We start from the raw sequence: 23560 nt of genomic DNA on the forward strand, positions 1-23560 counted from the left end.
GATTCATTACAATATCGTAACATGGTTTAGATTTCTAAATAAATATTCACCTCGTCGCTAGATAGACCTACTCCTGAAAAACTCGTGTCTGCGCAAGACTTTTTGTCCCTACGAGGCCACCATCATTTACCTGATGGGAGGGGTGAGCGAGTGAGCCCTGCAATCTAGAATTTGACCACTGATGTCACTGTTTTCAACCCATTTTACACACTGGCCCTTTAAGTCGAGACAAACAATGAAATGAGAGGGAAAAAAAAATATATATATATATATACGTATATATATATAATTCATCCGTTAATTTAATTATGGATTACTACAAATACAGTATTCTGTTTTAAAAGTATCAAACTGTCACACAGTGAGAAAAATAAATCATGTATTGAAATCAAACAGTTTGATGCATCAACACGCATTTTATAATTGCATCGTCGCCCTCTGACTCGTGAGGTGCCTTGAGATTCTCACCCCCAGTTTAATCCCCCCCCCCACCCTCCCAACACTGATTGTGTCCAAAGATGACGAAGCTAAATTCAGAGAAAAAGAAAAATCTTTAATGGTGAAAGATTCCAATGAAAAAAGTCGTTACAGAGATATGAAAATATATTTAACACAGCATTATAAAACAGATGTTTTTATTATTGTGAGCACATATTGCTGCAGTCGTGTGTGTGCGCATGCGTGTGTGTGTGTGTGTGTGTGTGTGTGTGTGTGTGTGTGTGTGTGTGTGCGCGCGCGCTATGTGCTAACAGCTACATTCAAACAGTAATGACATCATCATTTAGGGAGAAGTGCGATGACGTCATCAGTCTGGGAGGAGTGAGTGAATGATGTCAGCCTCAGCAGGGCCCCTCCGTCACAATCAGGATGTCAGCGTTTTTCTCCCTGGACAGAAATGATTAATAATCAGCCATGAATTGATTATGGGATGCTGCAGATGCTTGCTTAATATGATCATTATGTTGCAGTATTTTTTTTTTTATCAGAGGTCAGAATTCAGATATACAGAAACCAATCGATCACATGAATTAAAAGCATTGGTGGTTTTGAACATATGAAACTCCCAGAGTGTGGAGGTATCAGAAGTTTAATGAATGACTGTTAATGACTTACAGCCTGAAGACACACAGAGAACATTCGTTTGGGTAAGTGATGCCATTGCTGCCGCACACAGGAGAGTAGTTCAGGGGACATGCCATATTTGCGGTCATCCCCTCACAGGAGGGCTGCAGAAACAACAAGCAACAAAACACACGTTACCCCTTCTTTCCTCAAACATTACAGGTCAGACACAAACTGACACGAATCCAGACTCCAGACTGATTTTTAGCATGTTTAGGTTCAGCGTCAGTGTTATTTATGTTCCCTGCCTCCAAACAAAAAACCTAAAAATACACACCACATCAGCTTTTTTCTGTTTACCTGCATGAACTCTTTGTGACTTTATCTGGTTAAAAACAAGTCACAGTTTGACTGTTCAATGCCTGAAGAAGCAGCAAGTGGTGAGTGAGATATCTCAGTTTGGTTTGGTAATCATCACAGTTCGCTGTATTTGACTCTTAGTTTCTGAAGAGTCTTTAAGTAAACATACAGTTTTCAAGGCCAAAATACACTGTCGGCGAACGGCGCACATCAAAAAATAAGCCCCTATTATTTTTGATGTACGACCCCACATTGGTGGCAGCTAGACACATGTCGGCGCTCCTGGATGTGCTGCACCGCGGTACTTCACACCACTGTTCTATTTCCAGCCTCACCACCCCCAGAAATAAATGCATTTTTCCCCCACTCGCTCTCTGCTTGCACATACCAGCTCCTGTAGCAGCTCTTTTTCTCTGCTCCTCTAGCAGCTCTACTCCTCTCCTCACCATGGATGTATAAAGAGAACTCTGTAACTGTTTCTGTGTCTCGTGTGTGACGAAGACTGGATGAGAAGTTGTTGAGGTCGAGAAATATCCCGAGCGTAACGACTCACAGTCCTGTCATTATAAAGACAATGGCCTAAAAGATACTCCCTGGTGAGACATAGCTCTGGAGATCGACTCTTCAGGTGAGAAAACTTTAATTAGTGGCTGTCCACACATGATTTTAAGCTAATGCAGAGGGGGAGGACGTACAGATCTTTCAGTAAAAGTAGTAATAACTTTGCATGAGCTGCAGCCTGACTTGTTCGTGGTGTGCTGAGGATGGCACTTGTCGCGCATCATTTGGAGCGCTGCACCACGGAGGTGCCAGTGTGTTTTCAGCTTCAGAGTCCTGAGGCCTCCCTGAAGGCTAGGGATGAGCGAGTATATATTATCTATATCTGTTCAACCAACTGTTCAACCAAATTATCAATATTTGTGTCTGTACTTGGAATGGGTGGGGTTTTAACCAGAAGTGGGTGTGGTTTAAGATGGAAATGGACCAGAAGTTGTTATTATTTTAAGCCTGAAATTGATCAGAAGTTGCTATATTTATTATATATTAAGTATTTACAGAACAATTTCAGGATTGATCTTCAGATCAGTTTTGATCACAAGAGTAAGAGATTAAATACAGCTACCCAAATGAGGATTTTACATCATCACCAGTGCAGATATTGACACATTTTACTTTTACATTTTTCTTGAAATTCCTTTTTATGTTTATCTTGTTTAGAAGCGCCATTGAATACAACCCCATTCCCAAAAAAGCTGGGACGCAGTGTTAAATTCTGATTTCTACTGATACTGTCTGACGCTTAATAACATTAAAGAAACTTCAGAAAGGATTAATTCTGTTAAATATACTGTAATTCAGTAAATTTAATTTCTAGAGCTTGTTCAGGTTTTAGAAAACAGTTTGTAGGATGCTTTTGTTTGTTTCTTACCCTCCTGTAGAGCCTGGATTTGTCCTCAGCATCTGAAAAAGAGACAGGAAGGTTTTTAAGGTACATCATAGCTTTAGTATTCACTGTTTTTACATCTGATGCTGACCCTGTGCAGTCTTCCCTGGACTGTACACGTGACTCTTTACAGTCTTACCTGGACTGTCTTCTCCATGAATTGTCACTATGTCGCGGTAGAGAAGCGTATGTGCTCCTGACATCCAGAGAACAACGCCGTTGTGGGGGTCCCTGAAGACCAATCCAACCAATACCTCCAAGGCAGCACAGGTGGAGGAAGATGGCTAACTTTAAAGCCAAGTTCAGACTAAAGGTTCACGATGAGACGAGCTGAAACAGGCAGCTACTTACAATGTGCCATTCTGCCACGATCTAAAAACCTGCTGGTTCAGAAACACAGTAAAATGAACTTTGAAGCCTGGAATGTGCAACATTCATGTGATAGATAAGTGAACCCAGTGACAGCCAGGAGAGGAGTACCATGGTCATTGCTAGAGAACCGAGAGGATACTGGATTGAACCTAGCTGTCCGATGGGCAGACAAAGGACAACTGAAGAAGAACAAGGGTTGCTGCAATCTCTTCTGGAAAGGAACAGGATCCATAGTATTGGATTTGCCATCGGAAATCAGCTCATCAATCACCTCTCTGAACTTCCTGTGGGATCAGTGAGCATTTCATGACCATCCATCCGGTGCTTGCCAACAACAAGATGGTAATAGCTGTGAGTGCCTATGCCTCTACCTTAGATTCTTAAGAAGAAGTATAAGTGACTTCCTTAGACGAGATGCTGTTAACAATCCCGTGGGAGAATAAGATTAATCTCCAAGGACACCTCAATACCGGGGTCAGCCAGGACCACTTCTGGAAGGGCACTGTAGGAATGGAAGGCATCGGGAACATCAACTCTGATGGAGTTCTCCATCTCAGCAAATAAGGCATTGTGGAGATACCCCCGCTCCAAACAGCAGCATCTCATTCATTATGTCACTGTTTGAGCCAGGGGTCGCCGTGATGTTAACATTACAAGGGCCATGATCGATGCAGATGATTGCTGGACAGATCATCGCCTCTTTTGCTTCATGACGACCATCAAACTCAAGAGGAAAAGGAGGGTTCAAAACAAGCAGATCCGGCCAAGACTAAAATATTAAAGCCTGGTTGAGACTTTCACTCAGCAGTAACTCCTTCTTGGGGAAAGCCTTAAACAGAAGTATCCTGATGAAATTGGAGAGCACTGACACCTTCTCTAAACCACTATCCTCGATATCTGTAGAACCACCCTTGGATACATGGGTGCACAGAGGTTTTTTTTTGAGTGTTCACATATCTGCAAAAAAGTGCAGACTAATCACTTGAGTTTGTTTGAGGGTTGAGAGGGACCAAGTGTGAAAAACTCCCAAACAGCAAGAAGACCCAGGTACCCCATCAACCTCCTCCCAACCAGCCATCTACTCAGCCCACCATAAAGGTGGACAACACTAATCTTGCAATCGGTGACCACTTCCCCAACCTCTGCAGTGTTCTTACCCAAAGGCTGACATCGACTCTGAGGTTAACTATTGCCTGAGCTGTGCCGGTGGAGCCCATGCCGGACTCAGGAAAAGAGCCTTTGAAGGTCAAGACCTGCAGGCCCAATCCAAACTCCTGGTCCACAGAACCATTTCCCTTCCCAATGTGTGTGGAGCTGAATCATAGACCACCTACAGGAAGCACCCTGAAACATTATCACCAAAGATCCTTACAGAAGCTCTTGAGGATCAGCCGGAAGAACAGATGCACCAACATCAGAGTTCTGGAGGAAGCCAACATGACCATCATCAACACCACAATAACGTAGTTCCAATCTGCATGTCCAACACGTCTCCCCAGACAGATCCTGTAATCCCAACTGAAGGAAAGTCAGGCAGATAAAAGACAATAACACTGGCATTACAATCATTTACTGTCCCTGTTATATGGCGGCTGATCTTGTCCTCTGCTCAGCGGGTAATGAGCTCCCAGACCTCAACATTTTCCCACTTTGCAGACATTTTTGGCTGCTGTTCTTTTTCCTTGAGTTAGCTGCTAACTGCTAGCAGCTACTTTTTAAATCTCCTGGCAGTGGGTGGTACGCACAACACGTCATCACAACGTCATTCCCATCCTGCTGGCTGTCCCGTTCATGCAGACATTGTTTCGACACCGTTACCACCTCCAATCCTTAAAGGTGAGACAACTCTGTGCCCCCAGTCTGTGATTGTACCTTTCATTTGGAACGGCAAGGCGGCATAACCACGTGAGATTCCTGCCATGAAGAGGCAGTGTAAAAGCAGCTTGTATCGCTCATTGGTTGACATTTACTATAGCAACACATTCTCACTCTGACCTCGTCACATATCGACGTTTGGTCATGGACTTTCCACATGTCTAGATACGACTTGAAAAGCAGTTGTTGATGTTCTGGGACACCGTGTCAAGTTCTGCCTGTTACATGCATTGCCTGTTTTCAACATACACTACTGTTTTCCCAGGAAATTCAACGTTTACATACAGTCTCTTTCAAAATAAACACGCTACTTTGGTACAACACTGGAATTGACGCTTTTTGTCCTTCTACAACAAAAACATGTGGTGAGATCTAGGGAAAAACAACAGGGTTTGGCTTTAGAATTTTATGGGACGCGAACACCGGTCTCTCGGGTGAAGGTCATGTTTGTTGGACCGATCCACCACCTCTCCTGCCTGCCCCACTTGGACTTTCTCAGCCTTTTGTCCTTGTCCCGCCACATTCCCCCTGACCCCCTGATGCTGCCACACGCCGTTAAACTAAAATGGCAACTGGCCGTGTCTCATGTTGACGTCAAAATAGGCCTTTTTTTGTTGGTTTCTGACGCTGCAAGTTTTTGCCCAAGTGCCAGATATCGACGACTTCGGAGTGAGACTGGACTCACTATAGAGTGACACCACTCAAAGGAACTGTGAAAGGGGCTCTTAACTTTATTTCAGACTAACACTCAGAACAAAAACTAGTTCCAACCAGGTTTGGTGTGTTGTATCAGTTACCATGGTGATTTAGTCAGGTTAAAGGAGAACCACATTTTATACTACATGAATTAGACGATACGTTTTGATATCAGTTTGTATTTCATAATCATTTTATAGTCATTTCATATCAAATTTTACAACTCTCATATTCACTTATTTATTTTTTACTGTGTCTTTATGAATCCACTATGTCTGATCCACTATGTCCTGAGTTGAACTGCAGAGTGTTGAACTCCTCTCCTGTTTCTTCACAAAGCTCATCTGCTCTTTTATGGAGATGTTTTGTTCTACTTGCCAAGTATAGCAAATGTTTTATTTGGCAAGTAGCGTTGGACATTTGCAAGGTTTCATATTTCAAGTTCTCTTGGACGGGCAGTTCTTGCCTCATTTACATCTCACATTTACATCTTTAAACCTGCACAAACCCGTACTCCCACACTACTATACATCCCCGGGCTAACTTATATACATCAGCTCATCAGTACATAGACACATGCATGTCTGAGCACACACTCCCAGCTGCTCTCTACATATACCAAGCCCTATCTTTGTTCTTGTTTCAGATTCACTGATGCACCTAATGCTCTGTTAATCTACCCATGCGCACTTGCACTACATTTTGCCTTTATCAAGAGTCCTTTTGTTGCCTGATTGATTTATCTTCCTCAGATCTTGGGATCTACCTTCAGCCACGGATCTCGTCTCGTGGTACAGCCCTCAGCTCTGGTCCAGTCTTACCTGCACAGAAGAAAACCGCAATGCAGATGAGCAGAAGAGTCCTGCTGAACATCTTGGATGAAACCTCAGGAGTCAAATGAAATCAAAAATACTGAAGTCGTCTGAGGAGGTTGAATCAGTGAGTCGTCTTGGTGTCTGATTGGCCGCCGATGTGTCTGTGGTCAGGTCCTCTGTGGTTGTGATGTTTGGCGCTGGCCTGGTGTTGTCATATAGAGGCTCTGTGTTGTCGTCTGAAACCATGTGAGCTTCTGTTGTTGTGATGGCCGCTGTTCTCTTTTGTTCGGGCTTTAATCTCGGGATCAACATTCTGTCTGCTGTGAAATATCGCTGACCAAGCGAAAACTGTCGGGAAGAGGAGTGACACAGACACCAGAGCAGAAAAACAAGCGTGACTCTGTCACGAGTCTGCACAACAACGCAGTTACACAATTTAATCAATGAGTTAAACACAAACACCACGGCACGAGAACAGGCTCAAAATATTTATCATCATCATCATCATCTTCATCATCATCATCATCATCATCATCATCATCATCATCATCATCATCTTCATCATTATCAAATTTAATGAGACCGACAGATTTAAAGGTTAAAAACAGATTAAAAACACAAAAACGACGGCACGAGAACAAGCTCAGCATATTTATCATCAATCTAATCCTCATCTTTGTCCTCATCATCATCATTTCATCGTTTCATTTCCAAAACATTGAAATTATTATACAAACAGATTAAAGCAGATTAAAAAAAAACAACACAAACAACAACAGAAATTCACAGTGAGTCTTCACAGCTCTGATGGTAACTGCTGCCTCTGAAGATTATATTATTTTTTAACTTGAAATCAGATATATATTATTGAATTTAATTTACATGGAGCCTTTAATGCCAATAAGGGTGCTTTCTATAATATCATGTAAACACATTAAGACAAATACACACACATAAAAAGGTGGAAAATATAAATAATAGAGTGAAATAAATCAGGGGAAATATTAAATGAAATTAATTTAATTAGGTTAAATTAAATTAAATTAAATTAGGGGCAGCACGGTGCCACATTGGTTAGCACTGTTGTGTCACTACAAGGGGGCTCCAAGTTTGAACTTACTGGATGGGCCCTCCTGCATGGAGTTTACATGTTCCTCCCTCGTCAGCGTGGGTTTTCTCCGGCTTCTGCTCACAGTCCAAAGAAGTGCATGTTAATTGACCCTTTGCTAAGCCCCGCCCCCTTGTAATGGTCCATGAAGCTCTCGTAGTTACCTCTTTTTGTATCATTTTGTCATATGGATCACTGTAAATTTATTATGTTGATCTGTTCTGTACGACATCTATTGCACGTCTGTCCATCCTGGAAGAGGGATCCCTCCTCAGTTGCTCTTCCTGAGGTTTCTGCCATTTTTTTTACCCATTAAAGGTTTTTTTTTGGGAGTTTTTCCGTATCAACTGTGAGGGTCTAACCCCTAACCCTAAAAGAACAGAGGGATGTTGTATGCTGCAAAGCCCTCTGAGGCAAAACGTGATTTGTGATATTGGGCTTTATAAATAAAATTGAATTGAATTGAGCTAGCATGGACAAGGAAATAAAAACTCTTTAGTGAAATTAGGTGTCATTTCCTTCACATAGAGAGTCGAGGAGGGATGGGAAGCATTACAGATAAATGAAATTAAATAAAATATAAAACTTGGGTTTGGGTTTAAAGAGGTAAAGCCACTGATAATGTCACTTTTTATGACTTTACTGCATATTTTAAATCAGTAAACAAACAGCATGTTGATGGGGAGTTAGGTGTGATGGTGAGAGGGAGAAGGACAGAGGGAGAGGAGGATGGGGGTAAAGAGGGGGATGGATAGAGGGAGAATGATAGAGGTGGAGGAGGTAGAATGGGAGGAAGGGGAAATGGGGAGGAGGTGGGAGGATAAAAGAGGGGAAAGAGGGGAGAGGGGGAGGAGGATACATATAAATATAGACAGTGCAGGCAGTGCAGTTGCACTGAGGCCCGTGAGGTGGGGGGCCCATACAGAGAGTCGGCCCTTGAACATGTGATGGATGGAGAATGGGCCCTTATGAGTGATTGTTACCTTGGAAATATGGCTGTGTTCAAAGATGAACTCTCATCATTTCTTTTTGTAAAAAAGTTCATAACATCTTTAACAAATTATTTGTTTATTCCAAGTAAATTATAATAATCTACGAATGACGTGAATGGAATTACTTGTAAATAGGTTGCACTGCGAAACTAATAAAATCCAGTAGGTGACGGTGATGCAACACATATAGAAGTCAACCGCCTTAAAATTCCACGAAGAAGAAGAAGGGGGCGGAAGTGACGCGCATTTCCCGAGGCGCGTTGTTCGTCGCATCGTCGTGTCGGAGTTTTCACTTTGTTGCATTTTGATATTTTCTGGAGATAAAACATGTACGATCAGGACGAAGGTGAGCTGCTGTCTGTGTACACCTGCAGAAACTTTATCAACACACAGACCGATTAAACTTTATTAACACAACGCCAGTTTACCCCCGTAACCCGTTAGCTCCGTGCTAATGTTAGCCTCTGGTCTCAAAACATAATACACACATGCTAACACCGGTTAGCTCACATTAACGTCCGAAACCTTTAATAAAACACTCAGGTTAACGCCAGTTGGCTCACATTGACGTCTGAAACATTAAACAACACACATGCTAACATCAGTTAGCTCACAATAACGTCTGAAACAGTTAATGAAATCAAATGCTAATCTTAATCTCATTTGATTTGTGAATCTTCTCTAATCGGTATGCTAACAGCAGTTAAAGGTATTAGCACAGTGTTTTGTTTCATCTAACAGGCTCATTTAGAACCTGTTGTAATTAATATTGGTACAGAACCTAATTAAAGTTCACACCATCATTGTGTGTTTGTGATAGACACTCAATGATCTTTCAGTACAAAGGCCAAAACTACAGTAAAATGTATTTAAAGCCCCCAAATCAATATATATAGCTACATCAACCTTGGAGAATAAGATGACTACATAAGGGTAACATTTATCTAATAGTTACTTAATATTCAGTGTATGTATTTATAATATAAGTTTAACTAATGAACCCTCTGGTTTCTTCAGGCTTCAGTCTTTATCAGGATACTCCAACAAGCAGCATTATCAAATCACCTGATCAGCACTGATTGATCCAAATTAATCAATAAATACAGTGAAAATAAAACATGAATACATTAAAATAAAAACATAGTCTGAGTTGATGGGTCTGCCTACATAAAGGCCTATTGATAGGTGACAATATATGTTGTTAAGAGGAAATGTATATTGACTGGCGATGCTATATTTTTTTATGTTTGTGTGTTTTTCAGATAACCAGTATGACGAGGACGATGATGAAATCACTCCAGATTTGTGGCAGGAAGCATGTTGGATCGTCATCAGGTAAACTCACCTGGACCTCACCTCACGTGTGTTCATGTGCCGTAGAGAATCGGTTTAGTTAAAAGTAGAGATCACTGATTATAGTTTTATTCAATGAGAGTCTAAAACCAACCCAGAATTCTGAAACTGCCGATGTTTATTGGAGCTTTACACTGAAGAGACTCTGATTTCTTAAACTTCTGAATAACAAATAAACAAACAAAAGAAGAGATTTTCTTTCAGATAACGTTGGTGTTATTGTCAGAGGTTTTTGTAGCGTCTGTTTTTGTGTCCAGGTCATTTATAATGGTATCTTAAAAAATTCTATTTAAAAACTCTGGATTATAATCATGAGTACTGTGTTATTCATGTACAAAGAACAGAGCCCGGTTACTCTCAGCTCTTATTTTGATAAAAATAACAGTTTCACTTTTGTCTTAAAGTCCTTTTTTTTGATGGGACTGTCTTTCTCTTCAGCTCTTATTTTGACGACACTCCTTTTGGCTCCTCCAGCTCTTATTTTGAAGGGACTCTCTTTTACTCTCAGTGCTCTTATTTTGATGAGACTCTATTTTTCTTTTCCAGCTCTTATTTTGACGAGAAGGGTCTGGTGCGGCAGCAGCTGGATTCATTTGATGAGTTCATCCAGATGTCGGTTCAGAGGATTGTGGAGGACGCTCCGCCCATCGACCTGCAGGCTGAAGCCCAGCACACCTCAGGAGAGGTGGAGGAGCCGGTAAGGAGCGTCACCTGGGACTGGAGACCTGTACCAGGACCTGGTTTAGGAGGTTTAGAAATATAAAGAGCGACTTTGTATAGCTGCAATCTTCAGTTGTTATCTCATTAACGCACTCTCTCTCTCCGGAGTAACACAATGCATTTAAAAATTAAATTTAAAAAAGGCTCCAGTGACATCACTCTTTTACTGTTTCAGCCTCGTTACCTGCTGAAGTTCGAACAGATCTACCTGTCCAAGCCCACCCACTGGGAGAGAGACGGAGCGCCGTCTCCCATGATGCCCAACGAAGCTCGACTACGGAACCTCACGTAAGTCTCACCTGTCTTGCCTGCTCTCCCCTGGTCTTGCATGTTGTCGTCTATTCTCACCTGGTCTGTGTGACTGTGTTCCCCCCCAGGTACTCGGCCCCTCTGTACGTTGACATCACAAAGACCATCATAAAGGAGGGCGAGGACCAGCTGCAGACTCAGCACCAGAAGACCTTCATTGGTAAAATTCCCATCATGCTTCGCTCCACCTACTGTCTGCTGAGCGGCCTGACAGACAGAGACTTGTGTGAGCTCAACGAGTGTCCGCTTGACCCCGGAGGTTATTTCATCATCAACGGCTCCGAGAAGGTACGCTGTGACATCGTGACGGACCATGTGACATCATTGAGAGTCAATATGTGGCGTGCTCTATCAAAATCAGTTTGTGGTCATTGTTTTTTCCAACATGGACATTTTCGGCTGCTGTTCTTCTTCTTTGAGTTAGCTGCTAACTGTGGTGGTTTGTACACATAACACGTCAAAACGTCACACCTGTGCTGCCCATGATCCCGTCCTGCTGGCTGTCCTGTTTATACAGACCTTGTTTCAGTGCAACTCAGAGGCGAGACAACTCTGGCCCCCCATTCTGTGATCGTAGCTTATATTCAGCACAGCTAGGGGGCATAACGGTGTGTATTTGCCGTCTTAAAGAGGCAGTGTAAAAGGGGTGTACCGTTTGCACCGTCAGCAGTGTTAGCACAGCTCGTGGTGCTGACACAGTTGATTTGATTTCTATTTTGATCTCTTTTAACTCATTGACTAATCTTCCAAAAGTCCACATTAAAAATACTGAAGCATACAATAATTCTGTAGCTCTAATATGTGTCGATGCGTGACCTTTTGTTCACCATCATGTACGTCTCTTCATTTTCTTCCCGCGTTCCGTCTTTCCCTCCATGGATGAACCTAGCTGGTATAATGTTAGAATAGAGTTTGAATCTTTCCACACCACACATGGGAGGCCTAGAGCGTATACTTGTCACTCGGAGCACCATCTCGCACATTGGCTTGTAGTTTTTCTGATCAGAGTGGTTCCCCTTCTGGTTTTCAGGTGCTGATCGCTCAGGAAAAGATGGCCACCAACACAGTGTATGTGTTTGCCAAGAAGGACTCAAAGTACGCCTACACGGGTGAGTGTCGGTCCTGTTTGGAGAACTCGTCCCGTCCCACCAGCACCATCTGGGTCAGCATGATGGCCAGAGGAGGACAGGTGAGTCCTGATGTTCACCTGCATACAGGACTGATTATAAAATGAATTTAAATTAACATTGTCTTTTTATACACGTTACTGAGAGATGGATTATTTATTGATTCTCTCAGGGTGTGAAGAAGAGCGCCATCGGTCAGAGGATTGTGTCCACGCTGCCGTACATCAGACAGGAAGTTCCTATCATCATTGTGTTCCGAGCGCTGGGCTTCGTGTCAGACAGAGACATCCTGGAACACATCATCTACGACTTCGACGACCCAGAGATGATGGAGATGGTCAGTCTGATTATCAGTTATTGATCATCATTAACAGGGAACATGGTGAACGTACTGAAAGACAATTTACAGGTAGAATCATTGTTAGCCCCACCACCCAGGCTGTGATGTCACCAGTGATGCCACTGTGTTTCCAGGTGAAGCCGTCTCTGGACGAAGCGTTTGTGATCCAGGAGCAGAACGTGGCGTTGAACTTTATCGGCTCCAGAGGTGCGAAACCCGGAGTGACGAAGGAACGGAGAATTAAATACGCAAAAGAAGTTCTGCAGAAAGAGATGCTGCCGCACGTCGGAGTCAGCGACTTCTGTGAGACCAAGAAAGCTTACTTCTTAGGGTGAGTCCCACCTGATGCACACCTGGGTCTCATTTATAAAACAGTGTGTAGGATCCATACTTAAAGTGTACGTACGGACAAAAGCTGAAAATGGTGTGCGCCAAAACATATTCCTATTAATAAATGTGCGTACACCTGACAGTGTGCAGTTTCCCTTCATAAATCCCAAATCATCGTTGAATTGTCCGCACATGGATCAGCCTCATATCCCGACCTCTACACGCCCACATTCTACCATAAATGATTTATGCAAAGTCTCCTCATAAATGTCGCTCTGGCATTTGAGCGTGCCTGCCGCGTGTCCACACTGAAAAACAATTTGAGGGTGCAAAGAAAGCGGCATGTGTACGGCCCCTTAGTCAGCATCGGTGAAGGCTCGCTTTCGGAGGGTTTTATAACTGACTTTCACTCCTCACTAGTTGGTTTGGGACGGCGCCCGATGTGGTGGACCCTCTGCGTGAACACGGAAACTGAGTGGGAGTTGGTAGGGAGAGACACCTGTGTGTAATGCTGTGTATAACGGTGTGTATTTCTGTGTGCTCAGGTACATGGTCCACAGGTTGCTGCTGGCTGCTCTCGGCAGACGTGAGCTGGACGACAGAGATCACTACGGCAACAAGAGACTGGACCTGGCCGGGCCTCTGTTGGCTTTCCTGTTCAGAGGGTGGGGCTTCTTTCACGCATCACGTCTGACCTCTGACCATCACTCACTCACCTTTAACAATAGGAACACATAAACGCATACAAAAACATATTTTAAAGTAAATGTACTGCAGGTTTAAGTTTAACCAGGTTTTAATTCTGTAAATGAAAATAAATGAGAAAACTCTTTCTGTGTTCAGCATGTTTAAGAACCTGCTGAAGGAAATCAGGATTTACGCTCAGAAGTTTATCGACAGAGGAAAAGACTTCAATCTGGAGCTCGCCATTAAAACTCGAATCATCTCAGACGGCCTCAAGTACTCGCTGGCCACTGGAAACTGGGGCGACGTGAAGAAGGCTCACCAGGCCCGAGCTGGAGTGTCACAGGTGAGAACACCTGCCTCCATTTGAAACCTGTAAAGGAGTGTGATGTCAGATCAACATGTTTGTGTGTCATCAGCTCAGTGTAGCTGGAAGGACAAAGTTTGCACATACATCCTCATCGAAACATCTTCCTGTTCTTCTTGTAGGTGTTGAACCGTCTGACATTTGCATCCACTCTGTCCCATCTTCGACGAGTCAACTCTCCAATCGGCAGAGATGGCAAACTGGCAAAACCCCGACAGCTGCACAACACACTGTGGGGGATGGTGTGTCCGGCCGAGACGCCCGAGGTAAAGAAAACTATCTGAAAACACACAGCACCTCCTCCAAGTATCTGAAAATACAAATAATCTGAGGAAGAGAAGGACTTTAAAACCTGAACTCCACCTCAGCTGTGTTCATTGACCATCGGTAATATTGATCAGTTCACTGGTTAACAAACAGCGGCTGTGTTTCAGGGTCACGCTGTGGGTCTGGTGAAGAACTTGGCCCTCATGGCCTACATCTCTGTGGGCTCTCAGCCGTCTCCCATCCTGGAGTTTTTGGAGGAGTGGAGTATGGAGAACCTGGAGGAGATCTCGCCTGCCGCCATAGCAGAGTCAGTCACTTCAGCTTGAATTCAGATTTCACAGCAGCACTCTCTTTAGATCAGTGTGACTGTTTTATTTTTTACGTCCATCTATCTGAGAGATTCTTTTCTGCAGTAGTTAAGCTCATTCTTCCTGCAGTGTCTTGAACTCACCTGTAGATGGCAGCATCACTTTGTGTCTGTCAGAGCAAAAGCAGGAAGCTCAACCAAACCCCAAGAACATAAAAAGACTTTATCATGAACTACTGCACAGTGTTAAATGGATCTTCATTATCAAAAAATTAACCTTAAATTTAAACTGACGCGGTGCTTAAACTCTCTGTGACTTCACATGTGATAACTATTTGATTTATTTGTGTTTAAATGTTTCAGTGCCACTAAGATCTTTGTCAACGGCTGCTGGGTTGGAATCCACAAAGATCCCGAACAGCTGATGAACACACTGAGGAAACTCCGCAGACAGATGGACATCATCGTGTCTGAGGTAAACGAAACCATTTTTTCGAAAGGAAAACTGCCGAGTCCACACTAACAAACAGTGACATCAATCTTACAATCACCAGTTGTGTCCTTGAATATCTCAGCTCATGACTCCTGCTGGTTCTGTGAACATTTCAGGTGTCAATGATCAGAGACATCAGAGAACGTGAGATCAGAATCTACACAGACGCTGGACGAATCTGCCGACCGCTGTTGATCGTCGAGAAACAGAAGCTGCTGCTGAAGAGGCGACACATCGACCAGCTGAAGGAAAGAGAGTACAACAACTACAGGTGAGACAGAGTACAGGTCACAACAACCGTTTATTGAGTGTTCTTGCAGACTTTGATGATTTTGTAGAGATCTTCTTGTAGAGTTTTCAGATTGTTCTGAGGAAAATATTTGGCTGTTACCGTAGCTTTGTGGATAAAAATAAAACCTATGGAACCAAACAAAAACACAACTCTCAGCTCCCTGATGAGCCACAGAAACAGAAGAGAAGTGGAGCAGATATAAAAGGCAGAGAACGCCCCACAAGACCTCTCAGGTTACCAGCTGGTCAGCATGGACAAAGCTTCAAACAGGCTAAACAGAGCTGTGTCACTAGTTCGTCAAAAAGGCAGAATTTCACCAGAAACAAACAGCTCAGTGGCCAAAGGCAGTGAACACTGGTCTCAGGGGATGATATACTGTTTCACTGACATTATGATGGATGTAGGTCAGGTATGAGTGATCTAGGAGCGCAGAGAGGGGCGTGGCAGACCAGTAACACTGTCAAAGAGAATAACACTCTTCCAAATTGAGATCAGAGGAAAAGTCAGTGGGCGTAACGATCCTGTACAGTTTGCCGGTTGTTCCTGTAAACTTTCCCAGTTGTTCCCAAAAATGTGTATCTTATTCCCGAAGAGTTTGTGGACTTCTCCAGTAAAGTTTCTGTCACAGTAAAGTTTGTCTTTTGTTTGTGGTGATCAGCTGGCAGGACTTGGTGGCGAGCGGCGTGGTGGAATACATCGACACGCTGGAGGAAGAGACGGTGATGCTTGCCATGACCCCTGATGACCTCCAGGAGAAGGGTGTGGCTTACTGCTCCACCTACACACACTGTGAGATCCACCCGTCCATGATCCTCGGAGTCTGTGCTTCCATCATCCCCTTCCCCGATCACAACCAGGTACCAAAAAACTAAAACATGCCTCTTTATAACTCCACGCCATCGATAGCTGTCAGTGATCCTCACACCACTTTTGGTGTTTTTGTTGTTGTTTAGTCTCCCAGGAACACGTATCAGTCTGCTATGGGTAAACAGGCCATGGGTGTCTACATCACCAACTTCCATGTACGAATGGACACGCTGGCCCACGTCTTGTACTATCCTCAGAAACCGCTGGTCACTACCCGATCCATGGAGTACCTGCGCTTCAGAGAGCTGCCTGCAGGTAACACACACCTGGACAGTCAGACTGATAATGTATACAGCTGGACAGAAAACACTGCAGGCTCACTAGATGAGTTCAGAAAAACCCAAATAAATTGAGTAAGTTTCATGTGTCGTAATACAGGTAAAAAACTGTGATGCTCTTCACATGTTTAGATGTAGAAGATCAGCCCATTATTTATTCTCTTAACTCTCAGGTGAGGCTCAATACTTGCCTGAAACCAGGTGAGATGGTTTTTGACCTGTTGACCTGTAACTGAAAGTTTCTTCTTGTTCTTCAGGAATCAACTCCATCGTGGCGATTGCCTCGTACACTGGATACAACCAGGAGGACTCTGTAATCATGAACAGGTCGGCTGTGGACCGAGGCTTCTTCAGGTCAGTTACTAACTTCTACACCCGAGTGTTTGTTACTGGTCTAACCTGTGTATGTTTCGGTCTGTTTTCTTCTTTAAAGCTGTTGTTTTTTCACCCGCAGGTCTGTGTTCTATCGATCCTACAAAGAGCAGGAATCTAAGAAAGGTTTTGATCAAGAGGAGATCTTCGAGAAGCCGACACGTGAAACCTGTCAGGGTAAGAACTGATTAAAACACCTGTCATTCCTCTCAGGTGTATAAGCAGCATCCAGTCGTAGTTGGGGAGAAAATCACAGATTGAGAACAATCTAAAATCTTCCTCAGGTATGAGACACGCCATCTACGACAAGCTGGATGATGATGGGCTCATCGCACCTGGTGTTCGTGTCTCCGGTGAGGACGTGATCATCGGAAAGACTGTAACGCTGCCAGAAAATGATGACGAGCTGGACAGCACCAACCGACGCTACACAAAGAGAGACTGCAGCACCTTCCTTAGAACCAGTGAGACTGGCATTGTGGACCAGGTGATGGTGACTCTGAACCAGGAGGGCTACAAGTTCTGCAAGATCAGGGTGAGAGAGACAATCTGATTGGTCAAATAGACATTTAGAATGTGATCAAATCAACATGACAGCACAACTTCCTACACCGCCGTTTCCGTGGCAACGGTGTAACTTTCAGACCTGATTAAAAAACCAAAATGAATCGCTTTGTTGTTAATTTTGTTTTGAATCAACTTTCTTTTATGAGTATAATTTATGGTGCCGTTAGATTTCTGCTACACCGCCCCACTAAACACCACCGCCGTTTTTTTTCTGACGAGTTTCCTGTTTCCTGCAGGTTCGCTCGGTCCGGATTCCTCAGATCGGAGACAAGTTCGCCAGCCGACACGGACAGAAAGGAACCTGTGGAATCCAGTACAGACAGGAGGTAAACAGGAAGTTAACAGACAGGAGGTAAACAGGAAGTTAACAGACAGGAGGTAAGCAGGAAGTCTTCAGACAAGAGGTAAACAGGAAGTCAATAGGCAGGAAATAAACAGGAAGTCTTAAGACAGGAGGTAAACAGGAAGTCAACAGACAGGATGTAAACAAGAAGTCAACAGACAGGATGTAAACAGGAAGTTAATAGGCAGGAAATAAACAGGAAGTCTTCAGACAGGAGGTAAACAGGAAGGCTCGTGTACGTGGACGATACAGTCATCGTAAGTGCTCAATCTTAGGCAGCGGGACTTGCTTGAGTTTCTTGAAGGCGAAACGTCTTCAAGAAACTCAAGCAAGTCCCGCTGGAGCACTCATGTACTGAGTCATGTACTCTTATGGAAAAACAGCCATTGCAGTTACAGACCAATTGTCGAATGACCTTGAGGAAATGGCCCGCTGGCTCAAAAACCTGTGTTTGACAGTAGTGTTGTCACATTACCAAAATTATGACTTTATGTATTTATTAATATTCTTCATTATGATGGCGCTGTGCAAAGTTTTGGTTTACTGGTCCATCAACGTCCCAACCCTCACCTATGGTCATGAGCTCTGGGTAGTTACCAAAAGAATGAAATCACGGATACAAGCGACCGAAATGAGTTTCCTCTGTGGGGTGTCTGGGCTCAGCCTTAGAGATAGGGTGAGGAGCTCAGAGTGGAGCCGCTGCTGCTTCATGTGGAAAGGGGTCGGTTGATGTGGTTCGGGCATCTGATTAGGATGTTCCCCAGACGCCTCATGTTAGAAGTTTTCTGGGTACATCCAACTGGTAGGAGGCCCCGGGGCAGACCAAGAACATGCCAGAAGAATTATATATCTCGTCTGGCGTGGGAATGCTTTGGGGTCCCCCAGGAGGAGCTGGAAAGTGTTGCTGGAAGGAGGGATGTCTGGAATACTTCACTCAGCCTGGATGGATGGATGGATGGATGGATGGATGGATGGATGGATGGATGGAATATTCTTCTTCAACCTGCAGTTTAATTCTCTGTCTTTATATCTGTAAAGTTTGAAAATGTTGCTGGTGAACACTGATGACTTTTGGATGTTTTGTGTTATAGGACATGCCGTTCACCTGCGAAGGAATCACACCTGACATCATCATCAACCCGCACGCCATCCCGTCCAGAATGACAGTCGGCCATCTTATCGAGTGTCTGCAGGGAAAGGTAGCAATCAAAAATCATATATTGATAGTAGTCAGTAACTAAGAGTCCAAAGACGTATAGAGGGCATCGCCTCAATTTTAGTGATGCTGAGAGAATAGTAAGTAATTACTGAATTTCACTCATTTTAAGTTGCTCTGTATAAAAGTTTCTGCCAAATGTTTGTGATGTTATTTAGTCCTGATCACAAGCTAATCAATTATTAGCAAATGGAAATTGTCAGGATATCCTAATAATCAATCATTTTAGCACAATGTTAATTATAAAAGTAGAAATTATATAAATATGAATAGTTTGAGTTTAACAGAGTCAAAACTTCAGGTTCTTTCTGCAGCTGATGATTTAGTCACATTTTTAAACACATTTGTCTGTCTTGTTTCAGGTCTCTGCAAACAAAGGTGAGATCGGTGACGCCACGCCGTTTAACGACGCCGTCAACGTGCAGAAAGTGTCAAACCTGCTGTCTGAATATGGATACCACCTGAGAGGAAATGAGGTCACACACACTTTTTATTTCCTGAGATACATGAACCCTGCGTCCATGTTGGAGTGTGTGATATTAGTATGACATTGAGTGTGATGTCAGTTAATTGTTCTATGAACAGGTTCTGTATAACGGGTTCACGGGGAGGAAGCTGACATCACAAATCTTCATCGGCCCGACTTATTATCAGCGTCTGAAGCATATGGTGGACGACAAGATCCACTCGAGGGCCCGGGGCCCCGTCCAGATCCTCAACAGACAGCCAATGGAAGGTCGATCACGGTGAGGAAGATGGCTGTCTACCTGTCTGTGTGTGTGTGTGTGTGTGTGTGTGTGTGTGTGTGTGACCTTTCCTTCTGTCTCACCTGTCTTTCTGTCTGTCTGTCTCTTAGTGATGGCGGCCTGCGTTTCGGAGAGATGGAGCGTGACTGTCAGATCGCTCACGGAGCGGCTCAGTTCCTCAGAGAACGTCTGTTCGAGGCATCTGATCCGTATCAAGTTCACGTGTGCAACCTCTGTGGACTGATGGCCATTGCCAACACACGGACGCACACGTATGAGTGTCGAGGCTGCCGCAACAAGACACAGGTAAACATGATCAATAACCAGTCCCAATAAGACACAGGTAAACATAATCAATAACCAGTCCCAATAAGACACAGGTAAACATGATCAATAACCAGTCCCAATAAGACACAGGTAAACATAATCAATAACTAGTCCCAACAGTGCACAGGTGAAGGTGATCAATAACCATATTATTATTGTCTGTCTGTCTGTCCATCAGATCTCTCTGGTCCGGATGCCGTACGCCTGTAAGCTTCTCTTCCAGGAGTTGATGTCGATGAGTATTGCTCCTCGTATGATGACATCATAGAGCGGCTCAGCCAATCATGGGCCTCCCTGCGGACTTTAAATGTGACATCAGCAGCAGGAAGTTGAAGTATTAAGTTTTAACAGTTTCATGTCGTCCCAATTTGTTTTTGTAAAAGTAGAATAAATCTGAGTTTCTTCTTATGATGATGATTCTGTGTTCTCATTGGTTTACAAATGTCAGGTGATCAAATGATTTGACTTTATTTGTCAGGTTGTCGTTACTTTGACTAAACTACTCAGTGTCAGTGGTATTATGTTTTTGGGTTGTCCGTCCCTCCTTCCATCTCATTCTCGTGGGCGTGTTGTCTCAAGAACATCTTGAGGGAATGTCTTCAAATTTGGTGCAAACGTTCACCTCAACGATGAATGGATTCATTTTTGGTGGTCAAAGGTCACTGTGACCTTGCATCCGTCTCAGTCTTGTTAATCAAATATCTCAAGAACAGCGTGAGGGAGTTTCTTCAAATTAGACACAAACATCCACTTTGAGTCAAGAATGAACTGATTAGAATGTGGTGGTCATAGGTCAAAGGTCACTGTGACCTCATCCGTTACATTTCTCATAAACAGGATATGTCAAGAACACCTTAAAGGAATTTTCTAAATCTGACACAAGTGGTCACTTGGACTCAACGATGAATTGATTCGTTTTTGTGGTCAAAGGTCAAGGTCACTGTGACCTTACATCCGTCTCAGTCTTCTGAATGCATTATGTCAAAGATATCCTTGGGGAAATTTCTTCAAATTCAGCACAAACGTCCACTTGGATTCAAGAATGAACTGATCAGAATTGGTGTTCTAAGGTCAAGGACACTGTGACCCCACAAAATATGTTTTTAAACGTAACTATGAAGGAATGTTTGCTTGTGTGGACCCAGGAGGAGTAGTTGCTACCTTGGTTGTGACTAATGGGGATCCAAATAAATAAACATAATAAAAATAAATTCTTACGCTAATTATGACAAAACTTCACACAAATATCAAACAGGATAGAATAATGAAGTGATGACATTTTGAATCCAAAAGGTCAAAGGTCAACTTCACGGTGACATCATAATATTGTGCATAGAACACTTTTCTGTCCATTATTCAGCGTCATATCTCAGGAACAGAAGGGGAGACATTTGGTCAGATACTGAACTGGTGACTCTAATCTTGAAACTGTGCTGATTGTATAGATCTTGCGACGATGTGACGACTAAAACCCAGTCAAAAGGGAGACACTTAATAAACACCATCGTGGTGCCTGTAATTTGTGACACAAAGAAAGACTCAAAGTGTGGGACAGGGGTCAAAGGTCAGACAGAAGTCGTGGGAAAGTCAGAGCCTATAAATTCTAATTATAAACCACCTTCGTAGAAAGAGTTCAAGGAATGTAAGGAAGTGTGGGTTGAACCCGTTGCTAAGGGACTGTGTTATTTATGTGTGTGTGTGCATGTGTGTGTGTGTGTGGGGGTGTTGACTTGTGTTTTATATTTTGGCTTAGGGTAGGGATGTGTAAATTTAAATAGTTGTTTTTGTGTATTTATTTTACCGCTGATATTTAAAGAAAATATGGTGGGTGAAGAAGGCATGTTTTTTAAAAAATGCCAAAATGACACAATTTATAGAAATAATCATTGGATTTTCAAATTTCCAACGGTGCCTGGAGACATCATGTGTGACAAATGTTTCCATCAGAAAAAATGTAACAAAAGAAATTGAACTTAAATAGTGAGATATAATCAAACTCACTTTATTCTACATATCTCGTTTTAAATTTGGCCAAAAATAAGCACGCACGACAAGAGTGAAAAATGCAGGCTTTTGTTAACTCCAGTATTTCTTCTTCAACTCTTGGACGAAGGGTCGTGCATTTTCCATCAGTCACTCAGGGAGGCTCAAGGAGAAATATTTGTAGCTTCAGGGAGGGTCAAAATAATTAAAAACAAAGTCGCACCCCGGCCACCCTCCACCTCTGGTAAAGAACAGTTGCTAAGCAACACATTTTTGTGTCACAGCTCGTGCTGGTGTGTTGAGAACAGTTGAAACTGTCTTTATGGAGCATTTTACCACCGAGTTTGTATCGAGTTGCTGTCATTTGTCTCTTAACAGCAGCAGCCCATTCCTGTTGTAGTTTATAGTCTGTAGTATCTATGTAGCACATTTACTTCCTGTGATTCTATAGAGAAAGTCAAACTGAAGCAGCCTAACGTTGATATGTTTTATTTTCCCGTCTTTAAAACCACACCAACGCACAACAGCAGGGTAAGATGGAGGAAGATGTCCCCACCCTCTTAATTCCTCTCCTAACCAATACATGGCACTACATATATGTAAATCTACTCTCGACACACGTAGTGAACGGCTCCGCTATAGTGAACTGTGACATTTCATCTGAACTGCTGCATTCTTGAGATTTATTCTGCTGCAACAGTTTTAGGGTGAACTGGTCAAATTTTTTCTCACTGGAAAATACTGATCTATGTATTTATATTAACATTCTACATAAAAAGCTTTGATATATGTGATAACGGGGGATTTGTGGGGAGAGTCATTGAATTATTATTATTATTTAAAAAAGAAAAGAGCCTTAATTGGGGCAAGAAACCCCCTTAGAACGGGGGCGAAAAATCTGCCTCAAAATATTCAGTTAGATCATCTAGTATATAGTAATACATGACTTAATAAAGTTCATATCTAAATACAGTAGAAATAAAGTGCTGTAGTTTTATTGGCTTGATAGAGGAACACATTCTGAAATAAAAACAATCAGCCTGAAGGAAAAATGACAGTTGGCTTCTAGATAATCCATTAATGTGTCAGGGTTGGGATTTTATTTTATTTTATTTATTTAGACAGCTCGTTTATAGCTCGCGGGTGTCTTGCCCCAGGGAGGGGGCGGGATGCCCCTTTACAAGATTTTAATTTTTGTACTTTAACAACAAATTTGGCTACAGTGCCAATTTCATTCTCCCAGTGGTGTGTTGGTTTGTGCATCATCATCCTGCTCAGGTTAAAATTATGTCCAAATATATATTGTTTTATTTTTCCATAAATTGACTTTGTTCTTAAGGGGGGCATCTTCCTCCATCTTACTGAACATTAGTTATAGTGCCCATGCATCTATATCTGTATTTCAGTCCTAAATAAAAAAAAAAAAAGAAAAAAAAAAGAGAACCGTTTTTAGTTATTCAAATATTTGATATTTCCCAGGGAGTTTTCTAAAAGGAACTCTTAAATAATATCAATAATGGTTGTAATTATAATTATAGGTGACCACGG

At 42.8% G+C, this 23560-nt stretch overlaps 2 protein-coding genes across 2 annotated transcripts; one reads left to right on the plus strand and one right to left on the minus strand.

Annotated features, from left to right (window-relative positions):
• Window positions 1-557: 557 nt before the first annotated feature.
• On the minus strand, window positions 558-6837 carry LOC126389116 (probable pancreatic secretory proteinase inhibitor). The gene is made up of 4 exons (XM_050042571.1): window positions 6631-6837; window positions 2852-2883; window positions 1114-1226; window positions 558-885 (listed from the first exon to the last, which is right to left on the minus strand). Exons 1-4 carry the CDS (start codon window positions 6680-6682, stop codon window positions 840-842), a joined length of 243 nt encoding a protein of 80 aa, XP_049898528.1. The 5' UTR covers window positions 6683-6837; the 3' UTR covers window positions 558-839.
• Window positions 6838-8933: 2096 nt separating this feature from the next.
• polr2b (RNA polymerase II subunit B) lies at window positions 8934-20437 on the plus strand. Its single transcript, XM_050042530.1, has 25 exons — window positions 8934-9070; window positions 9987-10059; window positions 10624-10774; window positions 10973-11085; window positions 11175-11394; window positions 12137-12295; window positions 12406-12570; window positions 12708-12904; window positions 13449-13568; window positions 13747-13933; window positions 14077-14220; window positions 14389-14528; window positions 14892-15003; window positions 15138-15292; window positions 15972-16170; window positions 16267-16435; window positions 16716-16812; window positions 16913-17007; window positions 17115-17365; window positions 17634-17723; window positions 18832-18939; window positions 19319-19432; window positions 19542-19702; window positions 19813-20008; window positions 20208-20437. The coding sequence occupies exons 1-25, from the start codon at window positions 9052-9054 to the stop codon at window positions 20295-20297; spliced, it is 3525 nt and encodes a 1174-aa protein (XP_049898487.1). The 5' UTR covers window positions 8934-9051; the 3' UTR covers window positions 20298-20437.
• The last annotated feature ends 3123 nt before the right edge of the window (window positions 20438-23560 follow it).

This window comes from Epinephelus moara, chromosome 4 (genome assembly GCF_006386435.1).
Source record: "Epinephelus moara isolate mb chromosome 4, YSFRI_EMoa_1.0, whole genome shotgun sequence".
Classification (NCBI taxonomy): Eukaryota; Metazoa; Chordata; class Actinopteri; order Perciformes; family Serranidae; genus Epinephelus; species Epinephelus moara.